Source organism: Arachis ipaensis, chromosome B3 (genome assembly GCF_059453495.1).
Source record: "Arachis ipaensis isolate K30076 ecotype BB chromosome B3, ASM5945349v1, whole genome shotgun sequence".
NCBI lineage: Eukaryota > Viridiplantae > Streptophyta > Magnoliopsida > Fabales > Fabaceae > Arachis > Arachis ipaensis.
Genome location: NC_142438.1, coordinates 36,702,348 through 36,725,380, shown reverse-complemented (window position 1 = coordinate 36,725,380; position 23,033 = coordinate 36,702,348). Strand labels below are relative to the sequence as shown.

Here is a 23,033-nt window from a genome sequence, read left to right as displayed (position 1 = left end):
TCTTAACCATATAACTCAAAAGGTCATTGCATTTATATTTTCTAAGATTTTAAAAAATAAAAATTATTTATATTTTATAGTTGATTGATTGGATAAATAATAGTGATAGCATCATAATTTTGATGAATAAAATAAAAAATATAAATATGTATGTAATAATTTTTTATTTGTATTTATTATTAAAATGAGTGAGTACTCACCCTTTGATTTGCTATTATTAAAAAGAGTGAGTACTCACTTTTTGATTTGCTATTTAATAATAAATACAAATAAAAAATTTATTACATGCATATTTATATTTTTTAAATTATAGTATGAAATGATAAATTAACTTTTTTTATTTATGATATTATTTAAATAGTATATACCATTAATTATTTATTTTTTATTTATTTTACGCATGAAGCCCTATGCACATAAACCGCTGCTGGCAGTAACGGTTTATGACTAACCCCAAACAAATAGAAACTGCGACAGGCTCTAGCGGTTTTTGTGCTGCCACATTTGAACGTAATCCGCGGTTGGCAGCAGCGGATTCTGTGTTTATGTAAATCGTTACTGCCAGTAGCGATTTTTATAGATATATAAAACAATGTATTTACGTCTTCATTTTGGAAATAATGTAATTGTGTAATTTTAAAGGTGTAACAATTTATTTATGTAAATTGCACAAATAATTATTTTCTTTTTTTTTTTTAATTTAGGTCATTCTGGGCAAGTCTTTTCATTCTAACTTTTATGTTAAAGTAACTCCTTAACCTTGACTAATGTCTTAACTAGCGGCATATCAAATTTCCCTGCTACTAATGCATGCTTCCTTCACTTGCTATGATGAAAATAGAATTTAATTCAAATAAGATACTGCTATCTAACGCACGAAGTTAAAATTTAGAGGAAAAATCACCAAAACTAATAATGTCTTAAGACAAAATACATTACTTAACTCATTCTTGCGTTAGTATTCCTTTTTTGGTTCCAAAAATGAAATGAACTAAAATTGGGAAGAGTAAATTTGTACATTTTGGAAAACAACACATAAAGTAATCAATTTTCCTAAAAAAATATTGCTATTTAATCCAATGTTTATATATATTTTTTAAATGCATTTCATATACCCAATATCTCTGTACACATTGTTTCTTAATATGCAAATTACATATTATGTGCTTTAATAATATGATTTGACCAAATAATAATAATAATAAAAATCTTTTAAATTTGTATTCAATTAATATATCAAAGTAACAAATGATTGGAACATTTTCAAGTGTTTTGGTCACTTTAACTGAAACACTAATGTACCATGTAGGAACAACTTACAAGTATTTTAGAAAAATAATTACTTCTTATGAATTTTCTAATTATGTCAATTTTTGTCCTATTCTGAGACACTTGCTTTACTCGTAGTCAAGCTATGCATCAAGTTAAAACAAGCTTCGTTAGGAATAGTACAAAGATTAGATGTGTTGTCCCTTAAGATCCATCTCATTTACTACGTTCTTAGTTCAAATATACATATACACACCATCAGAAAATTGTTTATTACAGACGAATATTTCTGACAGATTTTATCCCACGGAAATACAGACAGATTTTGCAAAAAAAATTTCGTCGAAAACAAAGTAAAATGAATGACCATGAATTTACAGACGAAAAAAAAGAATTTATCGATATTTCTATCAGAAAAATTAGTATTTTTTTATGGAAAATTATTACCGACGGAAAATTCGTCTATATTTAAATCATCAAAATACTGGGTTTTAATTAAATCATTTTTATTATAGACAGAAAATCCGCCTGTAATTTAAAATATTCCGTCAGAAATATTAAAATATGGGTTCGGTTATGCGTTCTCCTCATTATTTCACAGAATACTCCCTGCGCCTCCACACCCATCCCCTTCAAATCCTTCATCGGCGGCACCTCTCGGCCTTGCACCACCATTGCCGATGCTCCGTCACACCTGTCCTCAATCTTTTTGTCATACCTATTACCTAATATCTCCGTAGTATTGAAACAGAAGGTAACCCTAATCTCTTCCACGCTGTTACCACTCTTCCTCTTCACTGTTTCACTAACACCAGCCTCTCCTTCATTTTGTTGTTTTTCATTGAGCTTCACAGTCGTATGTTAAACACTGCTATTGAAATTCTAAAAATACTAAATAGTATCTTCCAATAAAATAATGATCATGAGAAATTTTTATTTCTTAAAAAAATATAAACATTTTTAATAACATAATTTTTTTAAACGCAAATCACTTAATTACACATATAATCTATCCACATACTAATTATTGTAATGCATTGTAGTATAACATAATTCAAGAATTTTTTATTCTTTATAATTTTATTCGGTATTGAGATTATTTTATATTCCATTTCAACTAGTATATTATTAGTCTACGTCATATTCTTTTGCATACAAATTAAACTAATTGAATTACAATTTGTAAATTATATTATAATAATTACTCATTCTGTCCAAATCAAAATTACAGGAAATTATTGTGTAAAAAGTAGTTTTAAATTACAAAAAATTGCACAAATACGTTTCTTTATTTCTTCAAATGTGATACATATTTCTTCAATTTTTTGTGAGTTTTAAAATATAAACCACGCGTATAACTTCTTTTAGTTGACATAAATCAATTAAATAAACAGGATTAAGAAGAAAATATATGTATTATCTACCCTTTAATTAAAAAAATTAAATACTTTTAATATTTTTCTTTTATTTTTTCATCAAATGCAGGAGCACAATTGTTAACCCAACTATTTTTTTCCCAACAAATTAATGGATTACTCTAGAATAGATTCTTAAACACAACAAAAAACCATAAGCAACCCAAATATGTACCATATATATTTTTTTACAACAACATTATCTAAGTTGCACTAAATAACATTTCAGTAAAGTCCCATCCTCTAACAAAAAAAAAAAAAAAAAGAAAGAAAAGAAACGCTCCGTCCAAAAGAGAAAATATTTCGCATAAGCCACCTAAACAAAAAATATTGTCTCTTTCAACCTCACACAGAGAACAACCATCGTCAGCTACTTGAGATGGACTTTCGGTTGTCTTTATATCCCTGCTATACAGCCAGGTCAAACAACTTAACTAAGGCAACGTTGTTAATTCATCTCCCCGTTATGCAACCAGATCGGACGATTTATGGACGGAAATGACGCTACTTATGAATTTAACATTGGCAACATTGGTGACTTCTGGTTCTCATAGGAGAACTTGTGATCCATTTCATAGATGAACCACCTCCATTAATGCAGCATCTCCAACCACCAACTACGACCACCTCTGAAACTTACGCCCTTGGGTTACCCATTTTTGAACAAGCACTGTTAGTTCCATTGTTCCCCACTCTACAACATAGTATGAACCCATTACGATGACAAATCCTCGGACAACATCCATTACTCAGTGGGAGATGGCCATTCGAGCAACTACCATTGGTAGCCATGGGGGATCTCTCTATTTACAATCCAATCCCCATAATAACAACCAAGGAGTTGCCGTGCTTAAATGTTAAACAGAGATTAATGAAAACAACCTCTTCTTGCATGTGTCCTTTCTTCGTTGGCTGGTCAATGCATAGCCACCGGTAGCCATCGCATGTGCGACCACCAGAGATACAGCCAAATAAATATTATCAAAAGCTGCTGGAAGAATGTTCCCAGTCTTATTACTGCAAATTCATCAACGCTTACATTCCTACATATTCTCAAAGAAAACTATGAATATTTGAATCATAACTAATTTGTACTATCAGATTCCTTTAAAAGTAACCTATTAATTTTCTACTTTCTTTTTGTGAAGAATATATTGTGCCTTCATTAATCTTGAGATAACAAAGCAAAGGAACTCACTTCTTTTTTATGTCAGGAATTAACCTCTAGCCTTGCCAAAAGTGTTCGAGGAATCAACACATAAGAGGATTTTTCGTTTTTGGACAGGACCAAAGGTCAATAGGCTTACCTGATCCGGAACCCATCACCCAGCCCCAACAGATCTTCCCTCCCACCCGTTTCCTCATCTTTAGTCAGCATTAACACTATCTTGGCACTACTCCATGGCTGAACCGATTCTTAATCTCTGCCATAACCAGCTACTGTGACCTCTTCTGGTTGTAGCGTCCAATTTCTTCTTGTTTTTCCATCCTGGCATCGAAGGTCAACAATGAAACTTTTGGTGCCATCGTCGCTGCTCAAGAACATAAGACATCCACCATCAAAACACGGCGACACTACCGCCTTTCGTCACTACTGAGGTCCTCCAACTATTATACTGCTTCATGGTATCCATGGCTACCTCAGTCTCTTACAAAGGTAGCTAAGAGACCAGAATGAAGAAAAACAAATTCCTTGTCACCTCGATGACTTCTTCTCTAATATGTTGCTTGATTGAGCATTATTTCCTACTGTTTAGGATTGAATCATCTCTGTCGAGCGTCGCTGCCACCACAGGTGTCTGCAATACTCAAAGATAATCTAGGTGCTACCAAAGATTGAAGAACTGTGTTGATGGTGGTTAGCTCGGGCCTCCTTTGATCGGCTAATATTCTAAGAAGGTGGTTGCTCCCCTTCTAGTAGGTGCAACTGCTGCATCATCTACAATAAGAAAAAGTTGGTGATCCCCTGTTCTCTCTGCTTTAGTATGCCACAGCCAGCTCCCCCAATTCAAGGCTCTACGTGCTTTACAAGATAAGATTGCTTTGAGTTCACCTTGTATATTCCAACTCCAGTTTGGTTCCAGCTCCACTGCCAAGCACCGCTTTGCTATCAGATGGGCAAGGGTGTTCCCTTCTCTAAAGATCCAAGTAAATTCACATTTTGGTATGTTTACTGCCAAGACATGTATGTCTTAAAGAATTGGCTCCACCTCTTCGATGTTGGATTTTGATTTCAGAGCTTATACTAAAGCTAGGCTATCTGATTCAATGAGAATTAGCTCTATTTGTAGATTTTTTTGCTAAAATTAGAGCATTTCTGATAGCATAAGCTTCTGCTGCCAGGCTTGAAGATGCAATAATTCTCTCTGCTGCCTTAGTGAAGAGTTTACCAAAATTATCTCTAATAATCATTTCAATTTCTCTTTTTTGTAGAATCTTTCTGATATGTGGCATCCACATTCGCTTTCATCCAATCCCTCGGTGGAGGCTTCCACGTAACTTCTTTACTCCTACTATGTTGAGAGCTTTCCTTTGATTGAGTTGTTTCCTCTGCTAGCTTTAGTTACTTTTGTGAATTATGTCTCCATGATTTTTTCCTTTATGATTGTTGCTTTGGGATTTACTTCTGAATTGTTAACATAGCTATGTTCCTCTCTTTCCAAATTTCCCAACACATAAATGCAATTCTGGCCACCATTATCTCCTTTTCATTTCCTCGCTATGATCTTATGGTTTTGAATCTCTCCATTAGCCATGATCCTAAACTTGTAGTTGATTCCTTGTCTGGTGTGCATTGGCTTTGTCGTCCAAACTATGCCGCTCTTGTCCATAGACATAATAAGGGAGCATGTTCAACTGTCTCATACTCAACCCTGCATAAAATACAATTAAGACTTCTAGTGGATTATATTGTGGATAGTATTATGGATTAAATAGATTATGATTTACTAAGATTATATGGTGGATGACCCTCCAAATAAATATGTGATTTTATGTGAAACTTTGAGATTCCAAATGTCTTCTAAATCTATGCTGAGTGAAAGAGTATCTATTTCCATATCTTTCAATTCCTTTTTGGCAACATGATATCCAATTTTGACTGTATAATTACCATGGCTTTGAAAACTGAACTAGGCTGACCAGTTCAATCGGATTAACCGAAAATTGTCCTTCGGCCAGTCCAATTGTGTCAAAGAATCATCTAACAAAAAAGATGAAAAATCGGCCGAACTGACAGTTAATTGGTGAACTATTGGAATCGGTCCGATTTTTTAAGGTGTGGCCGCTTTGCTAAAAATGCTACTAAACGTCAAAACATCGTCGATTTAATGTTTTATTTAAAAAAAGAAATCAAATTTTGCAATTAGTAAACCTAAGCCTAAACCTATAGTCCCATCCCCACACATTAGAGAAGAGAGGCTCGAAAATAGCTAGCCCTAGTAGCCACTCATCACTGCCTTCCCTATCGTTGAACTACTTTCCATTGACCAGAGGGTGCTATCGTACTAGCGTTGTCACAGAAGCCTCACGTCTCCACCAGACTAGCCTTACTGTATCCTCCCACTACTTCTCCCTTGGCGTTGCTCACGTTCACTGAACCGTCTCTCTCTCTCTCTCTCTCTCTCTCGTCAGTAAGCACTTCTCCATTGCTTCTTTGAATTATTTTTCTCTGTTATATTCTAAGTTGATGGTGTTTTGTTGATTGTTAATTTTTTTAGTTAATTAGTGTTAATTGTTGTTAATTCTCTGAGTTAATCTTAGTTTGTTAATTTTCTGAGTTAATTATTGACTTATTATTAATTATTATTAATTTTTCTGAGTTTGTTAATAATTTATTAACCACCTCCTCTTCTTTATGATTGCAATTTATTAACAACCTCTTTTTCTTCATGGTTGTAATTTTCGCTATACTTTGTTTTATTCAAATACACTGTGTACAATTTGAAAGTTTGACACAAGTTTACTCATTTAAATATATGAAATTTGATTTGTTTGTTTAATTCTGTCAATTAAATTCCTCAATGATATGTCACACTAGTAGTTCCTTTGCACTAAAAAGAAACCTTTGTGGATATTTTTTCTAGTACGGGCGAAAAATTATTTTAAGAGTTCAGATCTTGAATAGTTGAACCAATGGGATTCTTAAGGAATATTCAGTTGAGTATCTATCACTTATTTAATAAACTATGAAACACAAACACTTCTTTAAGTTATCGTATCTATGTGTTAAACACATTTCGGATACGACATTCATCGACACTCGTCTGACACACGTGTCTACTGAGTCCAATCGTGCCTTAATAAAAAATAAAAAAATTTTCCAGACATACTTAGACACACCTAAATACCATCACGTATCAGCATTGAATAAAATAAGACAAGAAATAGTACATATTATTATTTATTAAAACAAGAAATATTTTAAATATAATTAAAATAAGACATAAAAATAATTAAAAATTAACTTATGTTTAAATATCAATAGAATATCAAAATATAATTACGATTTATTTAAAAAATTAATTTATGATAGATTCCTGCAAGCATGTGCATGCTTACATAAGGATTAAAATCTTCAATTGCTCTAGAAAAGGTTTGCTAATACAAGATTATCTCCTTGTTTTAGAAAAAAGGCCAATAACCACGCTTTTTTCTTGTCACGCTTTAAAAGCGTGGCCAAAGTGGTCAATGGCCACGCTTTTATGAGGGTGGCGATAAATTAGAAATTTAGCCACTTTTTTTTGCTACGCTTAAAAAGCGTGGCGAAAAGGGTCTACGGCTATGCTTTTATGAGGTTGGCGATTGATTCGAGATTTCTCCACACTTTTTTTTGCCACGCTTAAGCGTAGCTATAGAAAGAAACAAGTACGCTTTTAAAGTGTGGCGATAGAGTTTTGTTATAGTGACATTTTAAAAGCGTGGCCATTTCCTACAACTCTTTTGGCACGCTTCAAAAGCGTGGCCAAAAGATTAATTTTTTTTTTTAAAGTTACAATCAGTGAATTACATTACACACCCTCTTTGAGACTCTATCTTTCTCCTTCAAACCCTAAAACTCTTCCAACCCTTTGTATTCACCCTAAAGAAAAAGGCCCTTCTAAAGAACATCGCCAGAGAACATCGCTGGCGCTCCCTGTTCCGGCACACTAACCTTACCCCTTTTTAATTCACAAACCCTAACCTAACACCCACCACACTCCCCCCTTTCCCCTCACAACAGCGCCGCAGCCCCACTCCCTCTGTTCCCCTCTCCAACGCACACAACACAATACACACGCACCACCTCACCCACGCAGAAGAGGAGAGCTCGAGGAAGGAGACGCTGCCTTGCTGCCAGCTACATCGAAGACCATCCCGCCGCCACTGTCGAGTCAAACCCGAGAGACAGAGTGTGTGCGATGATGAGAGAGGAGAAGCCGTCACCAAACGCGTCGCCACCGCTGGAAGAGCTTCACTCTTCGCCGTCGCCGAGGAGGGGAAAGAGGAGCTGCTCCTGTCGCGCTAGTCACCGTCGTGCTTCCTCGTTGCCGATGAGGGAGCCACGAGAACCGTTGCCGTCGCGGAGGAGGGGGACGCATGAGAGGGAGCCGTCAGTGTGGTCACCGTCGCAGCTGTTGAGTAAATCTTTGTGCTTTTTCAGTAAATCTTCGATCATCATTTCATCATTTATTTTGAATATTACAATAAATCTGTGCTTTTAATTGTTATTACTCTTTTCCAATTGATTTTAGGAAATCGAAGTTTTACAAATTTGACAAGGAACGGAACCGATGGAAGGAGAGAACCACAGGTACCGTCAAGTTTCCGAAGAACAAGGTTACTAGCAAGGTTTGGCTTCTCATCTAAACAAAATTCATTTGTGCTTCTTTGTTTATGTTGTTTATTCTCTGATTCATTTGTGTGTCCCTAGTTCTCTGATTCTTCAATTCGCAAGTAGTTAGAGAAGTTTAAATGATAATTGTTTGAGCCTCATATAATAATGTCACGTGGTTCTTTTGCTGTCATTATAGTAGTTAAATCTAAGAAGGTTAATTGGTTCATTTGTGCAACTAAGTTTTGTTCTTTTTTTTTGTGTTTATGCAGAACAAAATCATTGCTGAGTGTGGTTCTTTAGCTGTAAGCACTCCAAATCATTGAAAAAGGTAATTCATGGATTCCATATTTTTTTCATTTGAAAATCATACTAGAACAATATAACCTGATATGAGAAGCTGTTAATGCTCTAGCTTGATTTATATTTATAAGAAATTATGAACTGATTGATTGAATAGCTTATCTGCTTTTGCTTTGCTGCTACTACCTGACTCTGTGTTCCAATCTTAGCCTCAGGTGCCTTCTTCCCGTATTTGCAAAACTTCTCTCAAGAGCTTCAAAAGCTTGAGGAGTATTGCATGAACCAGAAATCCATTGATTCGACGGTACCTATATATATAACCCTCTTATTAATGCTTTTACTTTGTTTAATTTTCTTCAGCACCGCTTGGTTCATCTGCATTTGACCTTATGAGTTCTTTTACTTGCATGAACTAATTGAAATCTCAAAATTGAGTTGCTTGATTCGTAGTACTAAGTTTGATGAGAAGAAAAATGAGTTGATACTTATTTAATTTTTATCATTTTATTTATTTAATACCATGTTTAATTTTTATTTGATTCTTATTATTCATAGTACAAGGTTTTCTATTGGAGCAGTGATAAACCACTATTTTATGGTTTATCTTGTGCTCAATTGAGTGGATTTTATCAATCTTTCATACACTTATTCATACAATTCGCATGTTTTACGTTTTCCTTCCTGATTTTGTGCTATGATTGGAAACATGTTTTTTTGGCCTTATATTTGCTAATATTAATATTCTCTTATTACCATTCGATGCCTTGATATGGGTGTTAAGTGATTTCAGAGATTACAAGGCAAGAATGGCTTGGAGGATGGAAAGGAAGCATGCAAAAGTGGAAGGAATACAAGAAGTTGAAGGAACTGCAAAGCTGTCAGCCTGACCCTCTCGCACTAAAACGGTTATAACTTGAGTTACAGAGGTTCAAATGAGACGGTTCTAGTTGCATTGGAAAGCTAACGTCTGGGGCTTCGATTTGATATATAATTTGCCATAGTGGCCTTACAGCTAGATGACGCAAACGCGTGCTCCACGCGGACGCGTCGCAGTGACGAAAATCAGCGTGGCAGATTTCGCCCCCAGCGATTTCTGGGCTGTTTCTGGCCCAGTTCTCGGCCCAGAAAACACAAATTAGAGGCTATAAAGTGAGGGAATCCATCCATTCATTCGACAATCACAATCAAGCTTTAATATACACAAATTTAGGATTAGATGTAGTTTTAGAGAGAGAGGTTTTCTCCTCTCTCTTAGGATTTAGGATTTAGGATTTCTCTTATTTTATGGTTATCTCTTCAATTACAGGTTCAATGTTCCTTTAATTTAATTTCTTTTTTACTTTTATTTATTCTAGTGCTTTGACTTGTCTATCTCTCTGTTTAATTATTTATGTTGCCAATTTGGCTTATGAACCATTCATGTTATGATTTTCTTAATTAATGCAATTTGATGTATTTCAGATTTAAGATTTCTTTCTTTTATTTATGTTACTGTTGCTTCCCATCTGAAGGCATTTTTATTCGAATAGATTTTCTTTTCTTTTGGTTTTGGTTAAGTAATTAGCAACACTTGAGTTATCAAACTCAGCTGTTGATTGAAATTGGAATTCTCTGCTGGTTAATTTGTACTCCAATAACTCTAGTCTTCCCAAAGGAGTTGACTAGGACTTGAGGATCAAATTAATTAGTCCACTTGACTCTCCTTTGTTTAGCAAAGATTAATTAAAGTGGGAGCAGAATCCAATTCTCATCACACCTGATAAGGATAACGAGGATAGGAATTAAGATTCTCATACCTTGCCAAGAGATTTTATTATTATTAATTTATTTTTTTTGTCATTTAAATTACTTGTTCCTTATTTTAAAAACCCAAAAATATACTGTTTTACATAACCAATAATAAATCATACCTCCCTGCAATTCCTTGAGAAGACGACCCGAGGTTTAAATACTTCGGTTATAAATTTTATTGGGTTTTGTTACTTGTGACAACCAAACTTTTGTAAGAAAGGAATTATTGTCGGTCTAGAAGCTATACTTACAACGCAAATTTATTTGTGAAAATTCTAGATCGTGCGAGAGTTTCGTTCTTCAAGCAGCTTGTAATCCTTCTTGGCCTGCTGATCGTCTCGTGATCCAAGTCTTAGATGATTTTAGGGAACCCGTGGTTAAGTTGCATATGTTTTAATTGTGCAGTGAGCGATTACGAAGTGGAATTAATTAATTTGTTTTGTTTGTGTTGATTTGTAGGAAATGGTGGAAATGGAATGTCAGAGATGGGCGAGCAAAGGGATAAACATAACGTACCAAATAAGAGAGAACAGAATGGGGTACAAAGTGGGTGCATTAAACACAATTTGATCATCTGGACACAGGCATCCTGCACAGGCACACACTTGCTCTCACACTCATTCACTCATGGGAAGAATTTCTATCAGTTTGTGCTCAATAACACTGCTATTTTCAATTATAATTGTAGTTATACTCAACATGCTTTATTGTTGTTGTTTACTTCTTGTTAGCGAGATAAATTTTACCATGAAAGCACTATCAGAAACTTACTGATCAGTTTTGCTCCTTTGTCCATGATATACATTTCATGACAATTTTCATTTATAAGGTTATATAACCTATGGCCATATCATAGTTGCTTGTTATTTTACTATGCAATTTGACCATAACCTAAGTAGTCCTGGTAGCAAATTGAGTTCAAAGTTGGACTTCATGCTGAGTTCTGTGTTGAAGTGGAATTTGATTAGCATCACTTGAAAGGAAAAGAACAGAATACAAGGCACTCTTTTTTTATTGATTTAAGCATCCATCACTCTAACATATGTTGTCAGTTTGTCACATTAAAATATTGGTCTTCTATTTTATGTTGTTTGTTATTCCCTTTAAGGTATTTACAGACATATTTTAGTTTGTAAATCCACTTCACATTGCATATGCATCATTCTGGCCGTTTCAATCATTAGCTTGACTTATTTACAAGCAACTTTTAGTATTATTATTATTGAATGGTAACCTTTCGATGGCTTGAAGTGTCGCTTACAACTGTTCTACTATGTCTACGGAGTAATTATTTATTTTATCCACCATCACCTAACCCCAATCCCTAACTATAATTAAATCACACTACTACTACTACATCTATAACTTAATTATTATCAAATCTAATGTTGTGTAATGTATTGATGCCTTTCTTGTTTGGATTGCAATTTTGGGAGTGATTCTATTTTTGTCTCTAAGGACATTTAGAAGTTCAAGCAATTCTACATTTGGGAATGTTATGATCTGATAAAGATGAAAAGATCTTTTGTTTCACAATTTTTTAGAATAAATGACCATTTGTACCCATGAGAGATGAAAACGCTGACATTTGTACCCATGATAGCCTGAAACTAAACTTATACCCATGATAGATGCCCTTCGTGTGACAAAAGTGCCCTGACTTGGATCTGAGCTTGGTTCGTAGGAATCCGATCCTACGTGGCACTCCCTCCCTTATCTTCAACCCCTCTCTCTCTTACTCACACACACTCTCTCTCTCTCCAAACCCCACTCTTCACTCTTCAAACCCCACTCTGGCCCCTTCTTCCTCAACACTCACTCCCTCACCATCCACTCCGTCCTTCACGCCGACAAAGCCATCCTCTTCTCCCTCCCCACCACCTCTGACCCCATCAAGGACACCCTCCTCACTCTCATGCTTTCCAACCACTCTTCCTTCATCGTCACCTTTTCAACCTCCCCTTCCTCTTCCGCACTCCAAATCCGGGATGGTACTTCTCAACCATCTCTTCATACCGGTCAACCAAGCCAGCCCAGTAACTGTGCAGGTAGTAAGAATTCTCAAGGAAAACAACATCATCATCGTCCCCCTCGTCTTCATCTATCAGCCACTCCACAAATCAGTAACACAAAAAATCAAAGTGAAGGAGAAAAGGACACGCGATTGAGGAACACAGATATGAACGTATTGGTAATATTTATTTCTCAAATAAATGTTCTAATTTTTAACAGCATCTCTCTCTTTCTCTGAATACAATTGTTCAATTAAGCTAAGCAAACGAAGCACCCTTTTTTGTACAGAAGAGAGAGAGAACAAAAATAACATAGAGATAGAAGACATGTCTGCCTTTGATACCTACAGCGTCGACTCCGATCACCACCAAAACCACGCCGACGAAGACAACTTCTCCGGATACGGCGGCTACTCCAACTTCTCCGGCGGCAATGTCCCCATCGTTGACCACACTTCTCCGTCTGCTTCACCAGACATCTTCGGGTTCAGCGATCTAGATCCAAGCTACTCCTAGTCTCCCTTTGAACTGGTGCATGTAGCAAAAAATGGTAACGATAAAGGCTACCACGATGACAGCGTTTTTGTCTCAGACGAACCAGTGCTTCCAGCGCCTACAGAGATGTGATCAGAGGAAGGTTACGCCCTTGGTGAGTGGCGCCAATGAGAAGTGAGAAATGATGAAAAATTTTGGGAATTTGGAAGATTTAAAAAACCTTAATAAGGATGAGGTTTTTGATGTTGACGATGAGAGGAGAAAGAGGCTGTTGAGGAAGAGGCAGAAACGTCGAGAAAGGAAAACGGTGGGTCGATGATGTTGATGGCTATGGTGGTAGCAAGGAACGAGAGCGGTGGTAGGGTTTCAGAGTTTGGAAGTGGGGAAGAGAAGATGGGGAATAAAATTATAAATTAAAATTAGATTATATTTAAAGGGTTTGGGGTTTGGAGTGCCACGTAGGATCGGATTCCTACGAACCAAGCTCAGATCCAAGTCAGGACACTTTTGTCACACGAAGGGAATCTATCATGGATATAACTTTAGTTTCAGGCTATCATGGGTACAAATGTCAGCGTTTTCATCTCTCATGGGTACAAATGGTCATTTATTCCAATTTTTTATATTTGTTTGTCATAGGTTACTTTGTTGAGCTACATTGGCTTTTGATATGATGCTACTGATTGAAGTTTTACTTTACCTTACACCACGTATAAGGATAACAAAGAGAAGGCGAGCAGGTCAATGTACTATTCCAGTTTTGCCTTAACGTGCATTCTCAGTTCCTGGACTTAAGAAGTTGTTAGGGACGTATTAACTGAAACCATCTTACGAAATTTTACTAACAGCAAGTTCAAAATGGGTCTACTAATTTTCATTGAATGTTATGTGCTGTCTGAATTTATGTTTTATTGTTGAAAATCTGGTGACCATTATTATATCTAGCTTTGTAAAACTTTCTGGTTTTAAATTGTAATTCTTTTGTAGGTTTGAGTATAATGCAGCAGCTGACTTGGTGAAGGAACTCGAATTTGAAGAAGTTGAAGGTATGCAGCAAAAGAAAATCTAAGATTAGCAAATGAACTTTCTGATTTTTTCCGGTGCAGCATTATGACAGACGAGGGCAATATGAAGTTGCTCTTTCCAAAATTGACGAGGCCATAGAACACACACCTACTGTTATTGATCTATATTCTGTCAAGGTTTGCTTATTAATAATTTTCTAAGATTAGTTTTTTTTTTTCAAGTCCTTTTATGTTGTAAAGCTTTGTATTTTAAGTTCACTTAACAGACTATAACTATAATGTAGTTGAAGCATAAGTTTCGGTTAGGTGGGTCAACTTTTAGCATTTGTATGTGGCACTAATTTACAACAAAGCTAAACTAAGTAAACTGAGACTGAATTTGGAACTAACCATGATTTCTTCAAATGCCTAGTATATTATTTGTCGCTTTACAGGCTATAGCATTAACAGTGGTATCTATCGGTGTTGTTGTGGCTACGGTGACTGATCTGCAATTCCATTTTTTTGGTGCATGTGTGGCATTGGCGTGGATTGTACCAAGTGCTGTAAATAAAATCCTCTGATCTCGACTGTAGCAGCAAGAGAACTAGACAGCTTTGTCGTGAGTAATTTTTATCATTGTTACTTCCTTTTAATGCCAATTTCTCTGTGCTTCCTATCTATTTCTTTGCATTAAATGATTTATTTCTTTGTTTTGTCTAATTTATGCATTCATTAACAGTCTGATATGGAAAAGAACACCTATTACGTTGATTTTCCTGGCTGCTATGATGCCCTGCTTAGACCCTCCGGGTGTCCTATCCTTTGGTTGGAACTTCAGAAACACACCCGTGATTTTTGGCTCGGCAATTCTTGGATTCTTGCTTCAGTGGTCTGGTGCTTTAGCATTAGGGTAAGTGAATGTTCTATTGATTAGTGATGAGCTCTTGCTGTGCTGCTGTTTTAATTTGTAAACAAGAAAATTGGATGATTATTGAATATTTTTTGCTGTTTTATTGAATTGATTAGTGGTTAGCTCTTGCTTTTTATTGGATGATTTCTGCTATTTTCTACTGTTTTAACTAATGTGCTATAAAGCATCTGCATTTTATTAGAAAATAGCAAAATAGCAAATTAGAGGTTAGAGATGTTGAGGTTGATAGTGAGGCTACTGTTATTAGGTGGCCTAAAGGTCATGCAACAAAGCTCACCTCCTTTCAAGAAAGTAATAGTGAAATCCAAACTTCATGTTCAGATATTGCAAAGTCCACCATGGACATAACCAAGTATGTCATCATTGTTATGTTCATATCATTCAATGAACTAGAGACATATAATTTAGTTGTTCTGATTGTGTGTTTTCCGATGAACTTCTATTTCATTGCAGGATTCAGAAAGAGGAAGCCAAAATCGTTGCATGGGAAAGCCAACAGAAAGCAAAGGCTGAAGCAACAATACGCAAACTCGAGGTTTCATTTCAGTTCATCAAAATCTGTTGCTTTGAAGTTGAACTTTCTCATATGGAGTGTGTCTTTAGTTCAACACAATATATATATATATATATATATATATATATATATATATATATATATATATATATTATCATAAGATCAGTAAGCAAGCAAGGCATTAAAATTTGTGTAGAAAAAGCTCACAAAATGTATGCAGATAGGTCTTTTTCCCCCCTAATGATGAAGAGGTTTGATACAGATGAAACTGGAAAAGAAGAGATCGTCATCAATGGATAAGATTCTAAACAAGCTGAGAAGGGCGCAGATGAAAGCTGGAAAGATGAGAAGTTCAATGGCAATGCCTCAAAAACAAGAACAAGGACAACAGGGCAAGCAGAATTCCAACCCTCTCAAGGTTTTTTCATTACCAAATTATATTCAGTTATGGTCTTCAAGCAGATGCTTTAGCACTTATGATCACTGATTCCACTCTTAGACGAAGCACAAGATATTAAGTTTGAAGATACTGTTTGTTTGTTTCTTGATCCTCACTTCTGTTTCCCTTCTTTTTTTAGTTTAATGTATTCAGTTGCTTTCCTTTGCATACTTTATCTTTTGAATATATTCTCTGCTCTCTCTTTAACTGAATGGTTCTATTTTAAGTTTTTTAAAACCATAAATTACTTTTTCCTTCATTGTTATTTTGTGTTCTTTCTAATTGGAATTTAGTTAACTAACTAAGCACCTTTTTCTCTTCTTGTTTAGTTCAAAATGTTGTCTCTTCTATTGTTTCAATTAATCATTACTTTTACTATGCCTTGTTTGGATGATTAATCAGTTTCTTAAAGCAATCATAGAACAAATTTCCACAACAAAAATTTGAACAAGGTTCTTTTGTTGCTCATGTTTTCTAAGGTTTCATTCACATAGGGCTGTAACTTGTAACAACACCTTTCTATGGTTCCACCAATTCTTGAAAAGATACAATAACAAGGGGCCCAACCCAACTACTTTGACTCATTACTTATGCCCTCTCTTTATAGGGTACCCTACTTCTCCATCTACATACCTTTAATTACTAAAATGCCAGGTGAATTTTTTCAGTTGATAGTTTATTTAATGCTTTATTGTCATAATGATTTCTTCCTTCCTCCAGCTACCTGGAACTTCTCGCAAATGCCTTGGACCGTGAAAATTGGTCACTAGTTCAATTTCTCATGTCATCTTCTTACAGTGGATATGGCACCTCTAGCTTGCAACATGTAAACAACTAAACTATTCCTGGTTTTACCATTCTTGTGACTGTTGCTCTAGAATATTACATTACAATTTGCAATTCAGTGTAGTACCACTAACGTTTAGCTCAAGGAATTATCTTTTGTAGGTAAAAAAGTTCACAAATGTTCCAGAAACAATTATGTATGATCTAAGGGAAGGAGGTTTCAGAGAGCTAGAGGAAGGAGGAACAACAAAGGAAATAGAATTTAAGTTGTATTGTTTCTATATTTTTTTTTCAGTTTTTAGTTTTGGAATTCAAACTTGAGATTTATTTTGTATTTGAGTATTAGTTTTTTAATGTGTAAAACAATTATTGCAAAAATTATGTCACTAATTATTATTTGATTTATCTTGTACTAAAAATTGCATAATATATTTGTAGGTTTGGTAATAAAAAAGGATTGAAAATTTATATTTTGCAGCGGTGAAGGTAAAAATAAGAAAAATGATTTTTTTTTTTAAATTTTATAAGGCTATTGCCACGCTTTTAAAGCGTGGCCATATCACTGGCTATCACCACGCTTTAAAAAGTGTAGCCATATCTTCCCCTATTGGCACGTTTTTAAAGAGTACCTAAAACAAACATTCTTGGGACGTTTTAAAAGCGTGGTGATATGTGCACTTTTTGGTATGCTTTTTAAGCATACCTATAGGTTAAGGCCTATGGTCACGCTTTTTAAGCGTGGCAAGAGATGAAAGCATGCCAACAAAAAAAGCTTGCCGATAGATCCACAAAAGCGTGGCGATAGGGCAACCAGCACGTTGGCGGATGTGACCCTTTCAAAAGCGTGCCGATAGCTCAAAAAGCGTGGCAGAAAGCTTATTTTCTTGTAGTGAAACTACCTGAATTGATTATACGTGAAACTCTATCTCATATATCAATGTAACACATGCATTTTTAATTGTTAAGTTTTGTTATCCTTTTTCTTACACGAGTGATTATTATTTTTTTCTTTAATCATAAACTTTGGTATTAGGACTTGTTTGTGAATTTTTAACGAAAAATTATAAACAAATTATTATGAAAAATTATAAAACTTTGAATTTTGTTAGTTTTAAAATTATTGAATTTAAATATTTAAAATTATATATTAAATTTTTAGTAATTTTACTTTATATTTAATTAAATTAATTCAATCACGATTCGATTTCGGTTAGACCATTGAACTAATGAACCAGTTACTTGACCGATTCGTTCTTCTCAATCTTGATAATTACTATGTCGAGGGTTATCTGAAACTCAAAGGAATTGGACCTGAACGTGAGGTTCTGATTCTTTTTGGCGAGGATTCTGATGTCCTTTCCAACGATGCAAAGCCGTCCAAGGTCTTCGATGGTGAATGAGGGATGACACCTGTAAGAGACTTCGATGATTAAGTTAGCAAAGATTTTATGCAAGTTTGTATGAATTAAGGTTGAGAAATATATGTGTGTGATAGGATATTTATACGGTTAGAATGATGGTCTAGTTATTACTTTGTAAATTCTCCACTTATAATAATGGGTGGTTATTTCTCTTGTATTTAAATATTGTTGAGATTTCATATTCAAAATAGTAGACGAGTCTGTAAAAATACAGATAAATACATTTGATATTTTATTGCTGCTTAAGCCGACTCAACCGCGTAGATCAAGAGTCCCCTCGATACTTACATTGGATTGATGAAAAAAGATCTTTTGTGTTATGATAAGATCAAATACATGGATGCCCATTTATGACTTGGGCGGTGAATAATGAAAGAATCACTTTTCAAGGATGAATTAATATAAATGAGAGTTGAAAATAAGAGCACCTTACCTGTATAAATAGAAGGCATCATCAGATACATTCCACACAGCAATAACAAAGTAATAAAACACTCTTCTCTCTCTTTCTCTAATTATATTTCTTTATTTTATTTATTACATCTTCCTTATTTATTTATTTAGTTATTTTATAACACGTTATCAACACGAGACTCTGATCAAATTTTATGAAGACTCCAGGTAACAAATTTTTATTATGTCGAATCTCTTTCATCTTGAATATAATGCTTTTGATATATTTGAAAATAATTATTTATCATGGATACTAGATGTTAAAATCCATCTTGATTCAATGGATCTTGGAGATACCATTAAGGCTGAAAATAATACATCCTAGAAGGATATAGGCAAAGCCATAATTTTCCTTCATCGTCATCTTGACGTATGATTGAAAAATGAATATCCCACATTAAAAGATCCTGCAGATCTGTGAAAAGACCTTGAAGAAAGGTACAATAATCATCAAAAGACGGTAATACTTCCTCAAGTCCGATATGTTAGAGAAAACTTTCTCGACCTTCCATGCCTCGAATGTGCTCCTGCAGCAGTAGTATCGAGAAAAAGAATTTAAAAATTTTTTTGAGCTAATTTCTTACTTTCTTGTTGCTGAACGCAACAATGAGTTGCTCTTAAGAAATCATGAAGTGCGCCCAGCTGGCACCGCCCTATTTCCTGAAGCAAATGCAGCAAATTATAACCCCAGAAGAGGTAAATGGCAAGATTTTGATAACAAGAAAAATTATGGAAGGAAAAGAAATTATGTTCACAAGAAAAGATCTCACCAGAAGTGGGATAAAGAAAGAAACAATGGGCAAAATATATCAATTGAGGATAAATGCTTCTGTTATGGTGGAAAGGGCCATTGGTCACGTACCTGTCGTACCCCAAGGCACCTAGTTGATCTTTATCAACCATCATTGAAAAAGGATGACAAAGGAAAGGAAACAAATTTTGTTTCAAATGATGAAAATTCCACCACTCATTATGATGTATCTAATTTCTTTAAGGATTCTGAAGGAAATATTGGCTATTTGATCAATAATGGAATAGTTTGATATATGTATGTGTTTGTTAAGTATTCATGTGAATAATTTTACTGTGCATGCACTTCTACTCATTTTATTATTATTATAATTTGTTTTTGAAGAAAAATGGCAAGGACATATTCTGAAGATATTTGCCTTGCGGATAGTGCAAGTTCGCACACTATTCTTAAAAGTACTATATATTTTACCCATCTTGTGCCAAAAGAAGAGTATGTTAATACTATTATTGGCTCAGGTAATGTGATAGAAGGCTCCGGAAGAGCTATAATTTTATTTCTCGGAGGAACAAAATTCATAATAAATAATGCACTGTTGTCTACCAAGTCTCGAAGAAACTTGTTGAGTTTTAAAGATATTCGCCGAAATGGATATCATATTGAGACTATGAATGAGGGAAATTATGAGTACTTATGTATCACAACTCATGATTCAAATAAAATGGTTATATTAGAAAAGTTGCCCTCACTTTCATCTGGGTTATATTATACCAAGATTAGTGCAATTGAATCACATGCTACTGTAAACCAGAAGTTTACTAGCACAAATGAATTTATAACTTAGCACGACTGATTGGGTCATCCGGGAACAACCATGATGCGGAGAATTATTGAAAACTCCCATGGACATTTACTAAAGAACCAGAAGATTTTTAAAACTAGTGAATTTTGTTGTGCTGCATGTTCTCAAGGGAAGTTAATTTTAAGGTCATCACCAGTAAAGATTGGATTTGAGTCCCCTGAATTCCTAGAAAGGATTCAAGGTGATATATGTGGACCTATTCATCCACCATGTGGATCTTTTAGATATTTTATGGTCTTGATAGACGCATCTTCGAGATGGTCACATGTGTGCTTATTGTCTTCTCGCAACCTAGCGTTTGCGAGATTACCGGCTCAAATCATTCGATTAAAAGCACAATTTCCAGAAAATCCAATCAAAGCAATTCGTCTTGATAATGCTGGTGAATTTACTTCCCAAGCTTTTGATGCTTATTGTATGGCTAATGGAATAAATGTTGAACATCCAGTAGCTTATGTTCACACACAAAATGGGTTAGCAGAATCACTTATTAAACGCCTCCAATTGATTGCTAGACCCTTACTTATGAGAACAAATCTCCCAACTTCGGTTTGGGGGCATGCTATTTTACATGCCGCAGCACTTATTTGTTTGAGGCCAACGAGTTACCATAAGTTCTCTCCTATGCAATTAGCTTTTGGCCAGCAGCCAAATGTTTCCCATTTAAGAATATTTGGGTGTGCAATATATGTTCCCATTGCACCACCTAATCGCACCAAAATGGGACCCCAAAGAAAATTGGGGATATATGTTGGATATGATTCTCCCTCTATAGTGAGGTATCTTGAGATACAAACTGGGGATGTATTTAAAGCCCAATTTGCGGATTGTCATTTTGATGAATCAAAATTTCCAACATTAGGGGGAGAGAATAAGCTTCCTGAAAAGGAACTTAATTGGAATGCATCATCGTTGATGCATTTAGATCCTCGATCAGGGCAATGTGAACTTGAAGTTCAAAAGATTATACATTTGCAAAGAATAGCAAATGAATTGCCTGATGCATTTTCCGATACAAAGAGGATAACCAAGTTGTATATACCAGTGGAAAATGCCCCAATTCGAATTGATGTCCCAGTTGGACAAATTTCCACCAAAGCAAATACACGCCAGAAGCATGGCAGGCCTGTCGGTTCCAAAGACAAAAATCCTCGAAAGAGAAAAGAGGTTAATACTATTCCTGTTGAAAAATACATAGTAAAGACACCTGCAGTTATCCAAAATTCTGATATAGTTTTAACGTCAGAAGATGTTCAGGTACCTGAAAATTGTGAAAATGACGAGATCTCGATAAATTATGTCTTTACAGGAGAGAAATAGGACCGAAATAAGACAATTGTCAATGACATATTTGCATATAATGTGGCATTAAATATCATTCATGAAAGTAAGGATCTTGAGCCAAGATCAGTCGAAGAATGTCGACAAAGAAATGATTGGCCAAAATAGAAAGAAGCCATGAAGGCTGAATTAGACTCACTTGCAAAACGTGAAGTCTTTGGACCTGTAGTCCGTACACCAGAAGATGTAAAACCTGTTGGATACCGATGGGTATTTGTGAGAAAATGAAATGAGAAAAATGAAGTTGTGCGCTACAAAGCCCGACTTGTGACACAAGGGTTTTCACAAAGACCCGGTATAGATTATGAAGAAACGTATTCCCCTGTAGTGGATGCGATAATATTGCGTTATTTGGTCAGTTTATCTGCATATTATAAATTGCATATGCATTTAATGGATGTGGTAACAACCTATTTATACGGCTCATTAGATCGGGATATCTATATGAAAGTCCCTGAAGGATTAAAGATGTCTAAGTCATCCAATGAATATTCACAAGGGTTATACTCAGTTAAATTGCAAAGATCTTTATATGGTCTAAAGCAATCTGGACGAATGTGGTATAATCGTCTTACTGAGTATCTGGCCAAAAATGGATTCAAGAATGATGATATCTGTCCATGTGTTTTCATAAAGAAATCTGCATCTGGATTCATTATAATTGCTGTGTACGTTGATGATTTAAATATCATTGGGACTCTTGAAGAGATTCCAACAATTATAAAAACTCTAAAAGAAGAGTTTGAGATGAAAGATCTTGGAAAGACTAAGTTTTGTCTCGGCCTGCAGATTGAGCATATAAAAAGTGGGATCTTTATTCATCAAACAACATACACAGAAAAGATCTTGAAGAGATTTTATATGGATAAGTCACATCCATTAAGTACCCAAATGATCGTAAGATCTTTGGATGTGGAGAAGGATCAATTCCGTCCTAAAGAAGAGAATGAAGATATCCTTAGTCCTGAAGTACCATATCTTAGTGCCATTGGAGCGCTAATGTATCTTGCTAATAATACACGACCCGATATATCATTTGCTGTGAATTTATTAGCAAGGTATAGTTCCTCTCCAACCAGAAGACATTGGAGTGGAATTAAATAAATCTTTCGATATCTTCATGGAACGGTTGATATGGGATTATTTTATCTCTATGGATCCAAGTCACAATTAGTTGGCTATGCAGATGCTGGATACTTGTCTGATCCACATAAAGAGAGATCTCAAATAGGATACCTGTTCACATATGGTGGTACAGCTATATCATGGAGGTCCAGGAAACAGACGATTGCTGCAACATCCTCTAATCATGCTGAAATACTAGCGATACATCAAGCTAGTCGCGAGTGTTTTTGGCTGAGGAGTATGATCCAATATATTCTGTCTTTATGTGGACTGATTGATCAGAAGATAGCTCCAACTATCTTGTTT

At 35.1% G+C, this 23,033-nt stretch overlaps 1 protein-coding gene across 2 annotated transcripts; it reads left to right on the top strand.

Moving 5' to 3' along the window:
* Nucleotides 1-6,330: 6,330 nt before the first annotated feature.
* LOC107634372 (uncharacterized) lies at nt 6,331-10,266 on the top strand. Of its 2 annotated transcripts, XR_015907136.1 has the most exons (5): nt 6,331-8,298; nt 8,417-8,513; nt 8,769-8,827; nt 9,009-9,103; nt 9,590-10,266. XR_015907136.1 is itself a non-coding variant. In XM_016337889.3 (4 exons), the coding sequence occupies exons 1-3, from the start codon at nt 8,084-8,086 to the stop codon at nt 8,820-8,822; spliced, it is 366 nt and encodes a 121-aa protein (XP_016193375.1). In that variant the 5' UTR covers nt 6,333-8,083; the 3' UTR covers nt 8,823-8,827; nt 9,009-10,266. The 2 variants fall into 2 exon arrangements, 1 of the variants encoding a protein (XP_016193375.1); XM_016337889.3 differs by having other exon boundaries at nt 6,333-8,298; nt 9,009-10,266.
* The last annotated feature ends 12,767 nt before the right edge of the window (nt 10,267-23,033 follow it).